Raw genomic sequence first — 22,026 nt, 5'->3', positions numbered from 1 at the left:
GCTGGGCTGTGCTATACACTTTCACAGCCATCTGCAAAGGCAGACATTACAGTCATCCCCATCGTACGGAAGCTCACAGAGCGATCTAGGTGACCAAAGTCATACTCCTTGGGGGCAAAGCCAGGAGATGAGCCCAGCTCCTCTGAGCCCCAGGTCCCAAATCTGCTCACTTTCCCTCACCTGCCATCCTGATTTGCTAAAACACACTGCTGAAAACCCAAGAGTGCAGCCAGTGACTCCACAGAGTAAAGGGGCTCACTCCTGCCTCTTTTCTCCCCAGGACCAGTTCCCTAATGAACAAACCCCACCCAACTGCCCTCTTCCTCCACAGGCTCTCCCATAAAACTTCTGACTCTCCCATGCATCCAGAGAGTTCTGCCAGCCTGACAGAGTGAATTTGTCCACCTTCTGCAGTTTCTCTGGGCGTGAGAACTTGACATTCGGGACTCTGTGTATGTACATACATCTAGGTGGCAGGAGCTGGGGCTGGGGTGGGTATCAGAGCACAGGGAACAAAGGTGTAAGAGACTTCCCTTTTGTATTCTACCTTCTTCCCTGCTTCTGGACTTTTTTTTTTTTTTTTAACTTTACTCATCAAAATCCTAGCCATCCTTCAGAACCCTATTCTGCACATCTCTGACACGGCAGAAGCTCCTGCCTGGTTTGACTGCCTGATACTCTGACTAGCTTTGGGCCTTGAAGAGAGGAACATGTTGAGACCACTGTTTCTCCCACAGGGCTTAACACAGCACGCTGCACGGAGCTGGTACCAAAAGCACATTTTATGAATGAGCGAGTGAGCGGGTCAGTGAAAGACATGGCACTTTGGCAGCCACCCGTGTCTGGCACACATTAGAACTGGGAACGAATGACTGAACGACTGAATGGATGGCTTGGGACATTATTAAGGTGTTCTCTATACTTACGCAGGCCAGCCCTCAAACGTGGAGACCGTGAACAGCGCCATCATAGCAGAAAGGACGTTGTCAAAGTTGAAATCACTATTTTGCCAGATCCTCTCACGGACCACAGGGTTGTCAACGTCCCCATCCTTGTAGAGGATGAAAAGCCCCCTAAGGAGGAAAAGAAGTGTGGGTCATCCTGGCTTGACCCAAGATCAGTCACAGCTGCTCCAAGGCCACGTCCAGGCACCACTGCGCTGTCTGCCAGCCAGGCCCCACCTCTGAGCCGAGCACAGCCTGAGTTTTTCCTCTTCTTGTCCTGTGTTTACTCTAGTCTACAGTTCCAATAATCACTGAGGACCTACTAGTTTAATGAGTATTCTCTAGAGCAACTAGGCAGATATCCAGCATATGCCTGATAACAAATGGTAACTACCAAACAGTAAACGCCTCTCATATACGATGGGCTCAACGCATACACTGAAGACTCAGAGGCTTTGGCCTGGAGAATTCTGCAAGCTCTGGGAAGCAAGCCTGGGTACACCCTCCTCTCGGCCTTTTGGCTGTAATCATACTCTTTCTCTTTGTATTAACGATATTCCCAGTTTTCTTTCTAAAATAATTCTATAATTTCTGATACACAATATTTGTCATCGAATTTCATTTCTGGAAAGGGGCCAATGTCTTTATTCCACAGATGGGGAAGCAGAGGCTTAGTGAGAGAAGAGAAGGGGTCTTCACCCTGCTGCTTTGCCGCATAAACTCCAGGGGGGGGCGCCCCCCCCCCCCGCAGCCTGCATGGATGATGCCCCCCGAGGTGCACAATCAGTCACACTGAGGCTGATATACTCTGACCGCACCTTCTGCTGAAAAGAAACCCCAAATGGAATATAAGCAGTGCAAGCAAGTCCTCAGTTGGTGCCGTCCCAAAGGGATGGGGACACACAGAACTTTACGCGGTCTTACAACCTGAGGCAATGGTTTCGTGTCTGCCTTCGTATTCTTCCGGATATGTTGGGATAAGAGGCATGAGTGTTTCTCACTTTGTCTCTCCTCTGCCTGTTCTTGTGAATAAAAATATGCCCCGAATGTGGGTGCCAAGAGCAAGGGGAGAAAGGCAGCCTGGAAAACGTGTCGGTAGAGGCTAGCCAGCTCCTGAATGCCAGGGAGTTGAGCTTCGAGTTCCAGTTTGGGGGGTGGGGGGATTTATCCATGTGGCTGGAAGGTGGGGGGGCTCTCTGGGGAATTTTGGAATTGTTATTTTAGGTTTCAGTGCATGCCCTCCCCCTGATTTTAGAGATTCTATACCAAACATCAAAAGCCTCTATCCATTCTTTTCGGGGTGATAAAGGTTTGGAACTAGAACGAGTAGGCCATGCTTGTCCCACAGTGTGACTGTACTAAATGTCACTGAATTGCACAGTTTAAAATGATTACTTTTATGATATGTGAATGTCACCTCAAAACTACCACCACCACCCCCCACCCACCCTCTCTCCAGCCGTGAGCTGAGCATACAAGCCTCTCACAATCCATGATGAAAACTTCTGAAAAGTGAGCACAAGCAGACCCTCCAAGTGTCTTATTTGTGCTTCCTCGTTCCCCACTCTCACGTTCAGGACACTCACCTGCACTCTTCGGGGTTACTTTTGGCTTCATCCGTGCAGCGATAGAACTTCCCCTGCGTACAGAAGAGACAGGCAGTCAAATGCAGGCTCCCCACAAAGAGATCAGCTGGGCTTCAGGCCAGAAGGCACATCCGCGTACCTTGAACAACTGGACCCCGATGCAGGCGAACATGAACTGGAGAAGGGTGGTGACAATCATGATGTTGCCGATGGTCCGGATGGCCACGAAGACGCACTGGACCACGTGCTGGGGAGAGAGGAACCCGGGGAAGGCAGAGGGACGTCATCTGCTTTTGTTGTTTCAGCCACAGGGCGAGCTAATACCGGCCAGGATTTTCTACGTTTATGTGCATTTTTATATGATTTTCCAACTTTGTGCCTCCCTTGCGCTTGTTTTTCAGGTAGTTATCTGTGGGGAGTTACCCCCGGTGCAGTGGGGCCACCTGGGAGGAGCACCCTACAGACCAGCCCCTCCCTGGTTTCCTCCAAAGTGGTTTAGTCAGAAGAAACACTACCAGGTGCGGCACTGCCTGGCACACAGGTCCACAGGGACCCCTGTCCCCCATAAAAGGACTCAGGAAAATGCAAAACCTCTGGCCTTTTATATGACCTGCATGAGAATAGATTTAAAGACCAAAATAAACCCAAGAACATATTATTTGTTTAATTTAATTTTTTCGGTTTATTTCTTTTAGCAATCTGTACCCCAACATGGCACTCAAGCGCACGACCCTGAGATCAAGCATTGCGTGCTCCTCTGATTGAGCCAGCCAGGCACCCCAACCCAAGAAAATACTAATAATTTTTAAAAAGTAATAGAACAGTAATCTCATAAAGAAAAATAAATTAGCAAAGAGAAAGAAAATATTTGTAAAATGCTTTCAGCACTTGTCAGAGGTAGTGTCACTGGTTAGAAATGGCCTTTCCAGGGGCACCTGGGTGGCTCAGTCGGTTAAGCGACCAACTTCGGCTCAGGTCATAAGCTTGTGGTTCTTGTGTTCAAGCTCCACATCGGGCCGTCTGTGGTCAGCATCAGATCCTCTGTCTCCTTCTCTCTCTCTGCCCCCCCCCCACCCCGTGTGCGTGCACATGTATGCTCTCTCTCCCAAAAATAAAAACATTAAAAAATAATAATAAAATGTTCAGAAAAAAAAAAAAAAAGAAATGTCCTTTCCAAAGGTACAGCCGTGTAAAACTCATCAAGCCTCAGCCCAGCTCTGGCCCCAACCAAAGCAGCCTGGGCCGGAGGGCAGAAATCCAAACCTTGAGTCCTTTCGCTCTGTTGATCGCCCTGAGCGGCCTCAGGACCCTTAAGACCCTCAGAATCTTCACAACGGAGATGGCACTGGATCTAAGGAAAAGAGCAAAGAAGGAAGGCAGAGTGTATTACAGTCAGATAAAATACTTTGGAATTATTTCACGTGGCCTTCACTGCAGGACCATGGCCCGTGTGGGGCTGAGCTCACCTCCCCCCAGTGCCCCTCCCCCTAGCGCCCTCTCTCTCTCTCTCTCTCTCTCTCTCTCTCACACACACACACACACACACACTCACACTCACACACACATAGGTCTTTCTCCATCCAGCCCACACTCACGTCCCCTCCTGGGCCAGGCCCATGGGACTCACAGAGGCCCTGACTGGGGCACGGAGCTAAGGCAGCAGAGGCACAATTTAGCAATTTCCTTTGTCCGTTTTGCTCAATGTAAATGCTAGGCAGTCCTTGGCTTTCAGGCTGCAGGTTTGTTTGGTTGGGTTTGCTCTCGGAGGTGGGAGAGCTGCTGTGGTGCCCTGTGCGGGGCTTCTCTGGCCTCTGCGGAGTTCGCTGTTGGGTGGGACGCAATCACCACCTGTGTGGTGGGGCTGACAACGGATGGGATGCAGGACAGGCTGCCAGGAGAGCACATCCTCCGGGAGCTGGGGACATGGTAGCCATGTGAGTCCAGGGGTCAGCTGGACAAAGGCGGGGGGTGCTCCAGGGCAGACGGGAGAACACGGCTCACGCAGCCCCACAGGTGGCTGGAGCACATGCTCGGGAGGCAGAGGGCAGACACAGCCTGGCATTTATGGGGCCTGCAAAGATGCTGTGAGAACACCCTCTCTCTAGCTGCGACTGCTGCCTCCCTCCCCCTGGGCAGTGGTGGGAGGTGAGGACCAGCACAGAGGGCCATCTCAGGCAGGGGTCCTCGGTCTTCTGAGGGGGATGCAGCCTCCCCATTTAACTTGAGCTCGGAGGTAGTAGGTGAGCATGTTTCCTCATAGGGGGTACTGATGGCCAGCACCTGAGCACAGGTACTTGTAAGTCAGCAGGAAAGCAAGGCCACGGCGGGACATTCCTACGGGAACTTCTGCCCCAGACCCCTGAGGTACAGCAGGCAGGCAGCTTGCAGCTGGGGCTATTCCCCACCAGACATTGGTAAAGGCCATGGAAAGGCCCTGGGGCCCTGAGTTGTAGCCTCGGCCCCCTTCTAGCTGAAACTTGTAGAAGACAAAAGAAAGGGGTCATGGCAGCTGCTATATCCTGGAGATCAAGGGAGGAAGCCTTCAATATCCAATCTGAAAGTTCCCCCAGAGGCCCCCTCTTGTATGAGAACTGTAGTCCTTTGAGAGGACTACATGATGCCCGGGAGGAAGCTGAACTAGAACCGGGCTTCCCTCTCTCCCAGTTCAGACTTCTCTGTTGAAAGCAAATATCACAGACAGTAATATGCCCAACCTGGCAGGGGGCATGGAGAGAAGGAGAAACACAAGAAACACGAACAGTGCCAATGCCCTCTGGCATGCACACAAATCGGGCTCCGGGGTAACTGAATGCACTTGTTAAAGTGATGCCTAGCCTTTATGAATTATGTTAAAATCCCTCACAGAAACCATCCTGCCCAAGAGTCCTGTGCTCACACACTCACGCCTACCCCAGAATACTTACTGGATCCCGAATGATACCAGGGATACCCCGACAACCAGCATATCCAGCAGATTGAAGTAGTTCCTGCAGAAAGCCCCTTTGTGGAGGAAAGCTCCAAAAGTCGCCATCTATTAACAGAATCATGAGTGATTTACTGTGGTTTTTTTTTCTTTCTCTCCAGAAGAAAAGAAACCTGGGCTCTTTACAAAACCTCCAGGAAAGTACTTTATTAACAAGCATGCATTAGGAAGCCAGACATATAAACCAGCAGGGCTGAGCAACCAGATATTGGTTCAATAATGGAAATGGGGCAGCAGATTTCAGACACATTTCAGAGGAGACCAGTCTAGACTTCATATCAGTGATGGTAAACTGCAAGTAGGAATCCAACATGGGCAGGTCCAAAGAGCCTGTCCCTGGAGTGTCCGCATGGCCCTGCTCATCAGGTAACTTGGCTGCCCCACAAAATGCCGGCTCTGGCCCCTGAGGCCCCAGGAGAGCCTACATCACTGACCCCAGCGTGCCTTCACAGTGCGGCTAGCGAAAGTGCTGGAGCCCAAAGCTCATAGGCTCTGTTCACAGAGACTCACACTGTTTAGGCCCCTGCCTGCTGCTAATGGTCCTCCAGCAAGACATCCAGTTTACACGGTGCTTCTGGGGCACCTGGGGTGGGGGGAGCTCAGTCGGTTAAGCATTTGACTTTAGCTCAGGTCACGATCTCAGGGTTCGTGGGTTCGAGCCCTGTGTCGGGCTCTATGCTGACAGATCAGAGCCTGGAGCTTGCTTCGGATTCTGTGTCTCCCTCTCTCTCTTCTTCCCCTCCCCCACTCTCTCTCTCTCTCTCTCTCTCTCTCTCTCTCTCAAAAATAAATAAACATTAAAAAAAAAAAGATGAAGGAGGCTCAGGGGAGTATAGAACAGGAGGGCCAGAGTCATGAAACAGTTACACTGAACCATATAAAATCGCCAACACACCACCATTCTTGACCTACACAAATGGCAGTTTGCTGTGGTTCATCCGAATAGCCATATAGCCTTGCCAGTGTTCCCACGGCCAGCAGGAACCACCGCTTCAGATGCTAGATGCTTCTCGGCGAGCCTCCATTGTCTGAATCCTTCCGGTTTCTAAGCTTGTTTCCCACCCTCTCACACAGGTTTTAAATGAAGAAAACCCAGAATACTTAAGTCACTGAGGCAAATATGCAGAAATTTAAAAGCAACAATGGTTTTTTTTGTTTCTTTTAAATAACCCTGTATCTCATTGGCCCCAAAGCCCACGAATGATGATAATCATTTAACAACTTAGACCTGTGGGAAGTAGAATAAAACCTCGATGAGCTGAGCTAACAGATTAAGTGGATCATGTTCCCCATTCAGTTTGAAGAGAAGGCGGCAAATTATAAGGAAAAAAAAAAAAGACAGCTCAGGATGAAGTAGAGGCAGGGTGAGTATGCTTGACCCCACCCCCTGTGCATTACGTGCGTACTCCTTATGACGGAGGCCCTGTTAGATTCAGCTAACCCCCGCACCCACTTAGGAGACAACTGTCGGCCACATTCACCGGCTTAAAGGCAGGAAAGTGAATGTGAATTTTTAGATTTTTTAACAAAGGTTTAAACAGAGACTGGCTGGTTTTGTGCTAATGTTTTTATTAATTGAAAATAAAAGGAACTCTAAGTACCCCATTCCCTGGCAAAGCTCATCGAGGTTTCATTTCATAAAATATTTTGTAAAGAGCCCAAGTTCTACAGTAGTCGAACATGAAATACATTTCTTTATCCTGAGATGCACACGTAAAAACCCAAAATTGGTTTAAAGGAAATTGTGGTGAAAATTCCTCATCTTGTCTCCCCGTTGGGACACAGTTGCTCTGACAGTTGTCACGGGCCACACTGTCCCGGTCCTGCAGTGACCCATGCCACTTAGCACATCAGGGGTGTTCCTGGCTCTCTGCTGCGGGTCTCCAGACCTCGGCACGCGCGGGGAACGAGCCGGGCCCGGGTGGCCTTCGCAATCTGTACACAAACCATGCAGCAATGGCAACTGTGAGCTCATGCATGGGCAGTACATTTAGGGCGCCCTGTCCAAAGGGTGCTCCTTTTGTCTGTGTAAATGTAAGCCCATCCATTAAAGCGTATCAAATATCTTAACACAAATAGGTTATCTTGCAAATCCCATTGCAAGAAAATAGTGTGTTACTATTTTAGGCCACTGAAAACCATTCCATCAAAGAAATGAAAGGAGATACATTCCCTTCATAGGATAAATGCTTTTCCTCTTTGAGGTCAGGAAAGGTGGAAGAAGGTTCACACATAGTGATGTGTCTGTTGTCAGATGACACATTTCAGAGGATATATTTTAAAAGGAGCAAAATAATTTCCAGTCATTATTATGAAGCCAAAGAAGTTCCTACATGCATTTAAAGGTTAAAAAGAAACAGCAAAAACATGTTGAATGGTTACAGGAACAAAAAAAATCCTTTGGTTTACAAAAAAAAGTGTAGCTTGATCACAGAAGGCAAAAAATAAAAAAAATAGTCAAAAGCACTTCACGCTTCTTTGCCGTGTGTCACACAGGAGCAGGCCCCTTCGACACACTGCTGTGGGACCTGTTACCTTCAAAACGATCTCAAATGCAAAAGTACCAGTGAAGACATAATCTGCGTAACCTAGCATCTGGAAAGTAAACAAAGAATTGCAACTATTATTGCTACAGCTGCTTTAGAGTACGTGAGGATCAATGAAAAAGCCGTTACCTTTAACAGGATTTCAACAGTAAAGATGGCTGTGAAAGCATAGTCAAAGTAACCCAGTATCTGCAAGGTACAACACGTTGGAAATGAGAAAAAGGCATCGGGATGAACTCCAACAGCGTGCGCGCCCATGGGCAGAACCCCCACCTGCAGTCAGACACCCGCTCCCCTGAGATAAGCCTGCCGCTCTGGAGGCAGGTGCAGAGACGCTTATAAATGCCCCACCCGGCCCAGTGACAGCTCTTCTTTGTGACCGAGAAAGAGCATCTGGGGACACTTACCTCCTTTCACCACTCATGCGGACTCTCCTCCCTGTCTCGTGTCATGGACAGACAGAAGCTCATTTCTAAAAGCGTTTTGTTAATAACCTCTGCTCATCAGAGCACAACATGGACAAACTTGTGACACCAGATAAACCGGAGCCTTATACATGTTTCAGATTTTTAAAGGGAATTCTTAGAAGAATGAAATATGGTGTCATATTTCAGCATATAGCTGAGCTTCAGTTTGGTGGAAAAATGTAAATAAAGATGTTAAGTGGCATCCAACAGGGCCAGAAGTTTCCACATGCCCCTTCCGATTCCAGCCCGTGAAAACAGGGTGGAAATGCCCCTCCGTCACCTGTGTGCAGGGCTGAATAAGTCCTCAGAGAAGAGTTCTACTTATGGTCCTGCTCTGCATCTAACACTGCTCTCTCCAAACACTGGGTTTTTGTTTTTTACCTAGCTGGGCCCACTCAAAGAACAGACTGACCTGGCCTTTGAATAATCGGTCCAGGCTGCTTTTATCAGTATTCCTGAAAATATCATCTACCCTCCAACTGAGTCCTGCTCAGGGAACCCTTTGGGGGTCCCTGCTGCTTCTCAGAGCCATGGGGGCGGGTAGGTGGGTGGGGCAGGGGGGCCAGCAACCAAGAGTCTGACCGCTCAACGGAGGTTGCTCACGGGGAACCCTCAGCCACAAAGATGGCAGCCAAGACTCTGCCAGTTGCAGAGGCCAAGATCAGAGCTGAAGGGACCTTGGAGAGGCCCCCAGACCAACTCTCTTCATGTAACAGAAGAGGATACTGTGGGAGTGTCAGCGGGCAGGCTGCTCAGGTCGCACAGCCAGTCACGGTGTGGCTGGGCAGGGAGTGAGCCCCGGACCCTGTTACTTGAGTGTGGGATCCAGCCCAGGGGAGTCCTTTACTCTCCATCACAGTAAGGAGACGGACCTACAGCAAAGGCCAGCTCTTCTCCACAGAAGTTCTCCAGAGGGCATTCATTATTCAAACCACTTCCGTTCTGAGATTTACAGATTTTGCTGGAAGCCTGTTGTGTATTTGTGATTCTAGCCAGGCAACGAAAGGTATTTCCAGTACACGGCCAGCCTCTGCCCCTTCCTCAATCCGAGGTCACGGCAGGACTGTTCATGTCAAAAGCACGTGTGTAGCCAAGACAGACACCGCTGCCCACACGTCAGCAACTCAACCCAGTGCCAGAGGTCAAAGCTCTTAGATTCAGGTTATTCTTTCTCCATTCACTCCTCTTCCACTAATAACTTAGCTAAGTTAACACAACAACCACGGAAAAGCCACCACATGAGTCCACTTACATGGGGTATCTAAAGTAGTCAACCCCTTAGACAGAAGGTAGAATGGAGGTTGTCAGGGGCTGGGGGAGGGAGAAATGGGGAGATGGCCAACGGAGATAGAGTTTCAGTCATGCAAGATGAGTAAGTTCTGGAGACCTGCCGTACAATATAGTCCCTACCGTTAAGAAGGCCGTCTCATACACTTAATTTATCAAGAGAGTAGATCTCACATTAAGCATTCTTACCACAATAAAATAAACACTGTAGTATTTTAAAAGCAATACACATACAAATATGTACATCTGTTTAAAAACAATAATAACATTCTTGGAAAAAGCAGCAGGGACATAAACTCATGGGGAAGCAATTACAATAAAAATAAGAATACGGGGCCACGTGTAAATTAATTCTGCCAATCTGTGTTCGAGACTAGCTCCTGACCTCGTCTCTCAATAACAGTATTTTTTTCCCAAACAGCTTCTACCCGCTGTGCCTCATTTCTATGATGGGGCCTGAGGACACCGAGGTCTTTGTTCCATTTGAACGCTTATGTAGAGACAGTGTCAGAATCTCTAACAAGAGCCCTGATCTGTGAGTGCAGATTCAGACAGATGCACAGCCTTCGTCTTTACATCAACACCAACATGTGCCTTGGGAGGAAAGTCTTTTTAAAATCTGCATATCAGAGCGCCCGTGTTTTATCAGCCTGATACATTGGGACTGGAAATGAACCAGTCAGGACTGGAAACCAACGGGACTGGAAACGAAAAGATACAGCACAAGGCCTGACTGTCACAACCAAAATCCTGGGGTACTGGTAATTTGCCTTACTCCTCAAATTTCTAAAAATCGGATGGACACAGAGAGCACGAACCACAAGGGGCAGCAATGCCGGACGTCTTCACACACTCGTGGGCCTCCCTCTCCTGGGCTTCTTGACAACCACCTGAGACTGCACTACAGTCTCCAGGCCAGAGCAGACAACAGTCTACTGGTCTTCTGAAGCTGTGTCGCCTCGGGATTGTTCTCGGTGCCGAATGAGCTGACTGCTAAGAGGGGACCCACCTGGGCAAGAACTTCCTGAGGTACCGGTCTCTGCGCAGCACAGATGTGCTCTCCCTAAAGCACGAAACAGACCGATAACAGACAACTTAGCTGTCTCCTTGTTTTCTTTGTAAAACCACCTCCTGCCCTATCAAAACGCCAGCCTTCCTCTCCACTGAACCACTTGGCTCCACACGCCGTCGACTCCCTCACTTGCATCCCCCCCACTCCACCCAACCCCTCCGCTGAGTAGCGAAACCAAGTAGCTTCGTGAATTTCAGCCCAGGCGGGCTCCACGCCTTCCCGCCAGCCCTAAGGAAGAGCTTCTGGGCACATGACGTACCTGGCTCCATTTTTACTTTTCCTTCCTGCTGGATGCTTCCACCTGGGCAGACATCTCAAAACAGGCACGGATGTGAATGTGACCAGGGAGGGGAAAACAGGGACCAAAATGTTGGCAGTAAAGGACGAACAGGAGGAGAAGCAGGGCTCCTGAATACACTATAAGTTGCTGCAGAGTGTTTAAGATGAAGTTTAGAGGACAGGATTCAGAAAAGGTCTGTCCTGATAAGACAAAACTCTCTGGCACTCACAAACCTGAAATACCTCTGGGGGAACGAGAGGCCTCCTCTAACGTTTAGCCCTGCCTGCCTGACAGTCCCTGCTAGAGAGACGGGTGCTGATCCCAGAGGGAGACCCGCCCGCCTGGCCCTGCTCAGCGGCTTACAGTGTTCCGGAAGGAGTGGCTGCGGATGGGGTCCTCGGCGGCAAGGGCGGCGCTACTCAGCATGATGAAGACGAGGATGAGGTTGGTGAAGATGTGATGGTTGATGAGCTTGTGGCAGCCCACGCGGATCCTGTGGGGGAAACCACTGCATGGACACAGCCCTCGGCACGGCCAGTGCCTCCTGCATGCTGGCGCTGCTCTGAGGTGACAAGTCAGGCAGAGGACAGCTGTCCGTGCCCCAACCCGGCCAACCAGAGCCACCTGACCCTCAGCCCTTCAAAAGTCGTGGAAGGCAGACCCTGAGGACCCACAGTGCCACAGCTCTGTGGGGGGAGGAGGGGCTCCATACACAGCATTCATCACGTCCTTAAAAGTGGGGATTATCATCCTGCTACAAGTGGGGAAACTGAGGCTTAAGCATGTGGAGGTCTTAAGGCTAGTAAAGACTGAGGGAGATTTCCAATCCAGGTCGACTGTGACGCTTTCCCACCATGACATGAAGCCCAGTGGCTTCCTTTGCCTACCTTTGGAAGGAATCTGAGCTCAGAGCTCACTGCCGCAGCTCACAAGAATGAGAGCAATGGTTAAAGGGGGTCCAGAGGTACAGACTTCCAGTTATAAAAGAAACAAGTCACAGGGATGAAAAGTACAGCATAGGGAATATCATCAATACTATTGCAATGACGTTGTATGGCGACCACGCTTTTTGTGGCGAATGCTGTGTAACACACAGACCGGTCAGATTGCTATGTTGTGTGCCTGAAACCAATATGATGCTGTACGTCAACTGTACTTCAGTTAAAAATAAAAATTAAGGGGCCCTTGGGTGGCTCAGTCAGTTGAGCATCCGACTCTTGGTTTCAGCTCAAGTCATAAGTTTAAGCCCCACGTCGGGCTCTATGCTGTCCATGTGGAGCCTGCTTGGAATTCTCTCTCTCCCTCTCTCCCTCTGCCCCTTCCCACTCTCTCTCTCTCTTTCAAAATAAATAAGCTTAAAAATGAAAAAATAAATACAAATTAAGAAGGAAGGAGAGCAACCCCTTTCTAATGCTGTCACCTGGCTGTATGAAAATGACTACAGTAGTCATGGGTTTGGTAAAATCTCCTGTTATGTGGAGATTCTGTCCTAAGTGGGTTTTTGTTTTTAAACTCTGGAGTTGACCCACAAGCACTCCCAAGAAAGTGAAGAGAAAGCTGCACCGTGCAAGAATCGTGCGGGGATCTTACATACCATGTCATGGTCCTCAGCGTCCTGCCGTTGTCTGATGTCCCACAGGCTAGTTAGCGCCAGACTCAACACCTGACTTTAGAATTTAACCTCAACACCTGACTTTAGAATTTAAAAGACTTTATTTTTGGCCTATAGAATACATATATCTTCCCCTTGAAATTATTTTCCTTTGTAATTTTTTTTAATATTTATTTTTGAGAGAGAAACAGAGCGTGAGCAGGGGAGGGGCAGAGAGAAGGGAGACACAGAATCGGAAGCAGGCTCCAGGCTCTGAACTGTCAGCACAGAGTCCAACGTGGGGCTTGAACTCACGAGCCGTGAGATCATGACCTGAACCAAAGTCGGATACTTAACTGACTGAGCCACCCAGGTGCCCTGTCCTTTTTCACTTTCAAAACTGGAGTCAACTTTATGAGAAACTGACCCCTTTCTTCAAATCCTCCCTTGTGGGGCTGCTTCATGCTGGGATGTGCCCTTGGAGGGCTTGCAAGCTGTTAGCAGGTGAGTCTGGGGAGAACCTTCCAAGGCAGGGAGGGCAGGAGTGTTCACAGCTCTGGGGAGGGAAATCAATCCATTCCTTTAATATATGTAGACCCAGTGAGCTGTAGGCATCAGTAACGTCAGGTGAATACCTTTTTTTAAAAAGAGACACCCGAATTCTCTACAGTGACACACTGTAAAAACTACCATCAGATCCTCAAGTCACTAAGGACAGCAGCCTCTCTTCCCACCTGTGTCTCCCTGGGGACTGTGAATTCCATAGGGTTCTTCTCTGACAGCCAAGGACTGCTTCTGCAATTCTAGAAACCCTTCCAGGAGCCATTCATTCCCCCAGGGATGCCATCTATCTCAGATGATTGAAAACCTAGAAACTGGCTACTAATAAACATTGTCTTCTTACCGCACTTGCAGTGCCGGGCTCCCAGTGAGCACCTTATCGTTTTACCACGAGAAATGCTACTTTAAGCAGGATAGCATGGAGCTGAATAGCTACCACCTATAAAATATCATCGAGCGATATCACTTTGTTGCCATCAAACTCAATAGGGAAAAGTGATCAACTAATCTGGATCTCAGGATGAAGACGCTGTGGAGAACTTGGTCGCAAAATTCTCATCCCCAACGCATCTTAACAGAAGACCCACTCATGAAGAAAGGGTCCTCTGGATGGGAAACGCCTCACAGGTAGCAACCCGTGGACACCTGAGCTGTGGGCTCTGACCAGTACAGGGACTAAGGAGGAGGAGAATCTGGGATGGCATCCTCCCAGGACCTGGCCATATACCTATAATAGCACCTTCATCCAGGAACGAGGCGGCCAGGGAGAGATGGGCAGAGGGCAAAGGCAAGCTGGAACAAGAGAGGGGTCAGCGAGGACTCAGGGGCTCGGAGGCACAGGCACAGAAAGGGGCTGTGACCCACCCTCCTTCTCCCCACCTCCAGCCCCCCTCAAGCAATCTGTAGGGGGACAGGTGAGACACGGCAACAATGAAATCAGAAAGCAGGTATTTACGGGTTGGTCTTGCTCAGAATGAAGAATGCACTCCCTTCAGGGATGGGGGCGATTTTCTCCTTCATGTTCAACTCTGAGATTCTACGAGGACGGGGGCCAGCTGGAACCTCGGGTTCATCCTCTTCCTCCTCCTCTTCCTCTTCCCCTACTTTAAATGAGACACTTTTTTTTTGTAGGCATGAAATAATGGTTGCATTGGATTTGAATTATTCTCAATTTCACGTGAAGAGTCAACTTTCGCCTTACATTGGTCAAAACCCTTCAGAATGTGGCCTGAGTGCCTGTGGGGGGCCGAGAAGTGTGCCCGTCTGTGAGTGCATGCAGTTCTGGGAAGGAGGGCCCAGCAAGTCCAGGTCTGAGCAAAGGTGAAAGGTATCAGTGCAGTACTCCCAGCATCCGGCTGTTTCCCCAGTAGCTTTGCTCAGCTTCTGCCTGGAAAACTGTGTGTGGGGCTTCAAGCCACACACGATCAGTGTCCTCCACCCCACTGGCACCCCTGCCCCCAGAGTCCCTGCTACATCAGCCAATAAAGGTAAGGCACCAGCAAATGTGAAAGGGACAGGTGGGCAGTAATAATAACCGTAGTAATGGCTGGTTGCCTCCTAGAGAGGTTTCCCACCAGAGGTGGGGCTTGCCCTGATCCACTCACACTTTCTCTCCCCCCCACCTGGAATTTGAGTTATGCAAGCTACCTGGGTGACCGAAGAAAGCAGCGGGGTTGACTGCTCCACAGCCACAAGGATGAGGCCCACAGCCTCGGCAGCCTCACTGCTCACCATGCACCTCAGCTGGGCTAGCCAGCCAGAGACTGAGCCTCTGATCACTGAGGGGTAGCAAAGCCGTATCACCCCTGAACCGAGAGCCTGTCACCGGCCTCTGCCACCATACCTGGCACATCACAAGGTGGGTAGGGGTCCTTGTCTTCATCCTCTTCTCGATAGTCATCAATTGTAACCTACGATGACAGAGAGGGCTTGGGAGGAGGGGAGACTCTGACTTCAATGCACCGCAGAGGACCAAAGTACAGACTCGACCCTGCCATTCAGTGCAGGGAGAGAAACTCTCTCCAAAGTGCACATTGCACAGAAGTGCGTGCGTGCATAGGGACAGCAAGTGTCCCCGTTGATGATTCTGCTTAAGACACAGCTCTGAGGGCAAATGAGGAGAAAACGGGTATAACCTCCATCCAGCCATGGTTAGCCAGCACCACCATCCACGCGCCTCCCCACTCAACACTGTCCTACACACTGTATGGTAACTGCGAGGTCCTGTCTCCCTGCTAGAATGTGAGCTCCATGCACAGAGGGACCTCACTGGTCTTGTTCATTGCTGATTTCCAGTATCTGCCACACATTAACCACTCAGTAAGTATTTATTGACTCGCGGAACAAAGGAATAAAAAATCCAGAGCTGTCATCAGTGGGATGAAGTTTGACACTACAGCCCTGAGTACCCAGAACCGGATCCTAAGATCCCTTCTGGAGTTAGACATCTGTTAACATCCTTGATTTTAATCCCCACTGAGAAGATATAACAGGTCAGGTCTGGTGACACAATTCCAAAAAAGAAAAAATAAGTAGTCTCACCAGTCAAATATTTACCATACCAGTTATTTGGTGAAATATTGATTAATAACCAGCTAGCTGCCTAAATTCACTGAGAATCCCCCTGGGAAGCCAGCATCTATAATGTGTGTCATACCCTCACACCAAAATATCATGCATGATACCTTCCCAGTGTAAATGGTACACTTATGACGATATCAACAGATCCATAGTGAAACAAAAAGGGGAGAACTGTTTTAGGACATATACCTTATTGTCACTGTTGGCTATCTGGTTGACCTCTGGTTTGTTGTTCTTTTTATTCTCCAGGCTCTCCTTTCTACACAGAAGAAAACATGAGAACCCAAGTAACCATATTGCTATGTATAAAAATGCTAATCCAGATTCTGAATCAACAGTGGCCTGATGAAGGACAGAATTTAATTGGAAACAACCCTAACAGTGAGACCACAGCACAACCCATCCTCAGAGCTCCCCGTTCACCTCAGTGCACTGGGTTTATTACATGGATCATCTTATTAAAATTCTCATCCAAGAGCTCATCAGCATTGAACGCATCATTTATTTTATGCCACCAAAATTAACCACAGAGATTCTTTAAGCATGGGGACGTGTGACTCCTACTCTCAGCTCTGAGGAAATGAGAGCTGAGGGCCTGGGTTCTGCCCAAGATTCTATCCTTGGGTGAAAATGGAGTTACCTGGCAATCTTCTTCCTTTCCTTCTCTTCAGCTTCCTCTTTCTGGGCAGTATTCAAACTTTCAGCATCAGCCAGATTGTCTACAGCGATGGCCAAGAAGACATTCAGTAGGATATCTAGTGTGAACATTTTAAGGGAACAACGTAATTTCTAAAGGCAGCTACGTGTCACCGATAATGGCAACCTCACATCCCTCTGTGTTCTGGGAGGTTGGTAACAGGTGACTGTCCCCTAGTTGCTGTATTTACATGGTAAGACCAGAGGACCAGAACCCTGTTTAAAACACAAAAACAACAAAAACAAGACCTAGAAACTTGTAGAAGACAGTCTGGAAAGAAGCAAAATTAAGGTTCAATAAAACCCATGAAAACCTACAAATTTCAACATTTCCTTTCATCCGTGTGCATATGTGGCACATATGTGTATGCCTCTGTACACCAGGTATCTGTAGCTATAACACATACTGCATAAAACAATCCATAACATAAACACGGTCTTTTTATGCATTTTGCTTTATGCATATTGTTTCTTTTAAAACACACACACCTATAACCTATATCCAGGGCATGCTTTCCAAAATAGACCCTTCTAAAGGCTACTTGTGAATCAAATAATGATTCCACAAGATGATGACTGCACAACACAGTCTTGAGTCTTTCTCTTTTGAGATGATCTTCAGAGTTTGCAGATATCTCATTCATTCATTCATTCATTCATTCATTCCGCAAACGCTGATGTATTGTCAGATGGTGCCAGGCTATTCTTTTGAATAGTCCCACCGTAGCTATATCTTTGACTATTGTGGGTGAATTGTATTTTTTAAAATACTAAAAAGTGAAGTGAGTGAACACATTATCAGGTTTTGGGCTCTTACTCTAATGTTGTATGTGTGTTTTCCTTGGATGATAGTGAAAAAAAATTCTGAATAAGGTTCCCAAATTTCCTAGAAGATGCCTATTTCTTATTCACTAGCAGTTCAATACTTTTTTGAGAAGCACAGGGATCAGAGGGAAATAAGCCAAGACAGCTCCTTCTCTGACCATGCTTCTCCCTGGCTGATGCATGGTCATCTGGGTAGAAGACTGTGGGAGCCCAGGAACTCAGAGACAGGAGAGGGACACCCATGTCCCACAGGGCCTATGCAATCTGCAATCTCAGGTGCGTAACACAAAAGTAACCTAGCAAGGGGCTGACAAGGAGATACCTTCTGGGGATATCACGCTGCACTAATCTATTCAAGTCTTTAAAGAGGATAGATACATGAATGAATTACATTAAAACTTTCAAAAACACGTTTGATATGTTAGACTATTTTTTAAGCAGAGTGTAATGAGCCTGGGGAAGCAATCTGTCCTGGAATGGGCGATGGCTTGGTAACATGAGCACTCCTCTGATAGATGAGGGGTAATTGTGGCTCTGGCAGGGATCAGTGTAGGACTAACTGGGTTGAGGATTCCTAGCAATGATCTCAATGAAGAAGTAATGTATCTTTACATTACTGTAAAGCTTGCAGTGACACCAAACTCTTTTGGGTAGCAGAAAGCACATCCAGAGTAATAAACCATAGGAAAATTTTACAAGTTCACAACAGATGGTTTCTAAGAGCTCACACCTATCATCTGTATTTAGAAGCATTACCCAGACACTTCTAAACAGTGGTATGCTCTGGAATTCATTCAAAAAGATCCACCCAGCACCTCTCTCACACTGACGACTGTGCCGGGTGTTGGGGGCATGACAAACCAGGGTCCCTACTGCCACATAGCATCTATTCTAGTTGGGGGAGACAGAACATAAACTACTTAAGTGTTTCAGATAGTGATACAGGTATTACAAAGAAAACACAGCATGTAACCGGAATGAGTGTGGCCAGGCAATACTTCTCTGCAGACCCAAAGTGGGTATATTGCTCTGGCCCAAGAGTTCATTGCAAGGAGAGCACAATAAGAAAACACTGATTCATTTAACAAGCATTTACCAAGGGCTGACTATGTGTAAGGCCCTCTGCTATAAGCCACGAGAGATGTGAATACAAAGAAGAAAAGATGCCTGAACCAAGAAGTTTATTGCCGGGGAGCCTGAGCGGGTCAGTCGGTTAAGCGTCCAACTCTTGATTCCGGCTCAGGTCTTGATCTCACAGTTCAGATCATGAGATCGAACCCTGCATCAGGTTCTGCGTTAATAGGGCGGAGCCTACAGGGATTCTCTCTCTCTCCCTCTCTCTCTGCCCCTCCTCCGCTTGTGCTCTCATTCTCTCTCTCAAAATGAATAAACAAATGTGTTTAAAAAAGAAGTTCATTGTTGAGTTGGGGGGATGGAGAAGCCCCCACCCCAAACCAGTAGATGCTGGCACCCACGTGCAGCAGGAACAACAAAGATAACATCTGGCAGGAGAGCTCAACTCTGGGTAGGAGGGGTGTTCTAGCTGCCTGAAGGATTCTATGGACTTCTATGTACTGAAGGTGGGGATTTCCATAGAATAACTTGAAGCACGAAGTATTGTCCTGAAAAGTTTGCACCAGGGCTACTGCATGGAAGAAAACTCACTAATGAACCAGAGGAGATTAAGGGGAAAACAGCTTGGGACTTCTTACGAGAAGAATCCCTTTAGGATTCTTTAAAATAAAAAGGTGAAGACCGGGGCGCCTGAGTGGCTACATCAGTTAAGCATCTGACTTCAGCTCAGGTCATGATCTCATAATTCATGAGTTCAAGCCCCACATCGCGCTCTGTGCTGAAAGCTCAGAGCCTGGAGCCTGCTTCCGATTCTGTGTCTCCTCTCTCTCTGCCCCTCCTCCTACTCATGCTCTGTCTCTGTCTCTCTCTCAAAAATAAATAAACATTAAAAAATTTTTTTGAAAAAAGGTGAAGACCAAGAGGTGGTATTCATGTTACAGCCACTCTCCCACCAAGCCCTTATTGAGGACTCCATACGCCAGGTCTTGTGCCGGTCAGGGAGGTCAGAGAGAGAAAGAAGACACTGCCGAAAGTTACAGGGTCCTAAAGGCTCTGATGGAGGGAAAGAGAGATCCAAACCTTCAGAAGTCTAGAATTAGAGAGTGCCTCTTGGCAGGAAAAAGGAATAAAAGGAGTTAGAAAAGAGCTCACAGCCTAATACAGCCACTAGCCAATGGACACCTGATCCCCAGAGAGGTACAGATCACCAAAGCCAGATTGGGTCCGGGGAGCTTAGGTCAAGCCACTGCTTATGGGTGCCCCCTGGTTAGGAAGCGTTTTTAAGAGACACAGATTTACCCCTAACTTCCCAGGTGTGTCCCAGAGGACAACCGGCTCTGCCCTGAGCCTTCCCTTGGGACCTGTACAGAGCTGTGTCACCAAGCTGGGTGACAACTGGTACAGGCCACACACTGGCCCATGCTCCCTTCCCCAGCTTGCTCAGTCCTCAAAGCCTCACTGGACCTCTGACCCCACTACACTGTCCCAGCAGCCCTGAAGGAGAGCAGGTGTCGAGCTAACAAGGTAAGGGCGTGCATCTCCCCAGCCCAACTGCCACCGCCACCCGCCACCCGCCACCACGACCGCCTCAGGAAAACTCAGACAGGGAGAAACAAAAGGAGATGATGACGACAAAGCCCTGCTCAGCTTGAAGGATACAGTTACCACAAATGAAGAGGATGATGAAGTAGATGCAGACGATCATTCCCGAGGACGACGGGCCGCCATAGGCCATGATGCCATCATACATCACAGCGTTCCAATCTTCACCTGTCAGAATCTAAGAGAACCAAACTGTGGTCAGCCTGCATGCGCTGGACCGCAACTCCCGATGGTCCGCCAGAGCTCCCTGGGGGCCACCCGATTCTGGTTTCAGCTGCCTTTCACTGTCCAGTTTGCGCTCAGCAAAGCCATCGGTTTCCCCGTAGAGTTTTCAAAACATTGTTTTCAATTACACAAACACATACGTTAATTCTTCACATGGAAATAAAGTAACACCACATATAAGACTTATGTACTCTTTGGTGACACCCTAGTTTTGCCCCCACCCCCCGAGAACACGGTGCATCTCTCTCTAGAACCTTTTTGCATGTAACATATAGATACACGTCCAGAGGAAAGAGGTAGTTGGTGTGTCCTCAGATATATTAAACATAAAGGGTGTCTGTCATACTATATGAATTTTCTGCATTTGCTTTTTTTTTTTTTTTATTCAGCAATATACTCTGGAGACCCTCTGTGTCAGTCAGTGCCCTTCAGTCCTTTTAACGGCTGCCTACTATTCCACGTAGTTAACGTACTGTGGAAATGGAGAGTTGGATCCCTGAACTTGTAAGAAGCAGTGAACTACAAATATCTCATGTAAGTTTACAAACTACCTCATGAGTAGGTACTAAGAGCTGCCATAAATTTCCAATTTAACCTTCTCTACTGATGATATTTGATAACTCAATCTATCACGAGGTAGAATCGGATAAACCTAAATAGCATTTTAAGAACATACTATCTTCCAGGGGTGCCTGGGAGGTTCCGGCAGTTAAGCATCTGACTTCGGCTCAGGTCATGATCTCACAGCTCACGAGCCCGAGCCCTGCATCAGGCTCTGTGCTGACAGCTCAGAGCCTGGAGCCTGCTTCAGATTCTGTGTCTCCCTCTCTCTCTGCCCCTCCCCTGCTCACTCTCTGTCTCTCTCTCCTTCAAAAATAAATAAATATTTAACAAATTAATAAAAACATACTATCTTCCAGCAAGAGAAAGAAAGAGGGAGGGAGCACATGTGCTCTTGTATCATCTAGCTGCACCAGATACTTTAAAAAATAGAATTGTCATGGCTGACAACCCAACAGAAACATGGGCAAATGATTTCAAAAGATAAAGCAATTCCCAGAAAAGGAACTATAAATGGCTCTGTGTCCCATGAAAAGGCATTCAGTTTCACTCCTGATAAGAGAAGTAGGAAGACACTATTTTCACCTGTCAGACAACCATCAAAAAGTTTGAACACCCACCATGCTAAAAAGTACTGAGGCGTCGGGCAGTCTCCAGCCCCCATCCCTGGAGGACAGACCGACAGTACTGTGAGGAGCACGGTAGGCAAGATATCAGAGTTGAAAATGGATTCACACCCTTCAAACCAGCAATTCCATTTCTGGGAAATTTATCCACATCTATGCTCACACATGTGCCCAGGGTGTGAGTTCGACGTCACCCACTGAGCCGAGGCCAGACACAGACAGTCACCAAGCTAGGGACTGGTTGACTTGAAATAGTCACCAAGCTAGGGATTGGTTACATGAATTAGGGGACAGGAACACCACACCACAGGACTGACGCGGAATCAGAAAGGAGGCCAACTCTTATGGACCAATAAGGAAGGTTCTTAGGGACACTTTAAATGGTAAGAAAATGGAAAATGGCAGGTAACATGAGCCACTGTTTACATCATACTGTATTCATGGGCAGGTAGGTGGGTCGCTAGGTTCACTGACTCACATCTATGAGCAAATATATCTCAAAGAATACACAGACACCATC

At 48.1% G+C, this 22,026-nt stretch overlaps 1 protein-coding gene across 3 annotated transcripts in view; it reads right to left on the bottom strand.

Annotated features, from left to right (window-relative positions):
* Positions 1-22,026, bottom strand: part of CACNA1D (calcium voltage-gated channel subunit alpha1 D) — a 303,968-nt gene that overhangs the window by 59,199 nt on the left and 222,743 nt on the right. For all 3 annotated transcript variants that reach the window (XM_047094458.1, XM_047094459.1, XM_047094455.1), the window contains 12 exons: positions 20,152-20,272; positions 16,538-16,652; positions 16,087-16,156; positions 15,161-15,227; positions 14,273-14,420; positions 11,529-11,658; positions 8,189-8,248; positions 5,455-5,561; positions 3,794-3,881; positions 2,670-2,777; positions 2,531-2,583; positions 927-1,073 (listed from right to left, as the gene is read on the bottom strand). In XM_047094458.1, coding sequence (XP_046950414.1) covers positions 927-1,073; positions 2,531-2,583; positions 2,670-2,777; positions 3,794-3,881; positions 5,455-5,561; positions 8,189-8,248; positions 11,529-11,658; positions 14,273-14,420; positions 15,161-15,227; positions 16,087-16,156; positions 16,538-16,652; positions 20,152-20,272 — 1,214 coding nt within the window. The remainder of the gene's footprint in view (positions 1-926; positions 1,074-2,530; positions 2,584-2,669; positions 2,778-3,793; positions 3,882-5,454; positions 5,562-8,188; positions 8,249-11,528; positions 11,659-14,272; positions 14,421-15,160; positions 15,228-16,086; positions 16,157-16,537; positions 16,653-20,151; positions 20,273-22,026) is intronic.

Source organism: Lynx rufus, unplaced genomic scaffold, assembly GCF_022079265.1.
Source record: "Lynx rufus isolate CCGP_SWC_20201006 ecotype Redwood Valley unplaced genomic scaffold, mLynRuf1.p SCAF_4, whole genome shotgun sequence".
Lineage (NCBI taxonomy): Eukaryota > Metazoa > Chordata > Mammalia > Carnivora > Felidae > Lynx > Lynx rufus.
Note: the sequence above shows the minus strand (reverse complement) of the source record. Positions and strands in the feature narration are given on the sequence as shown.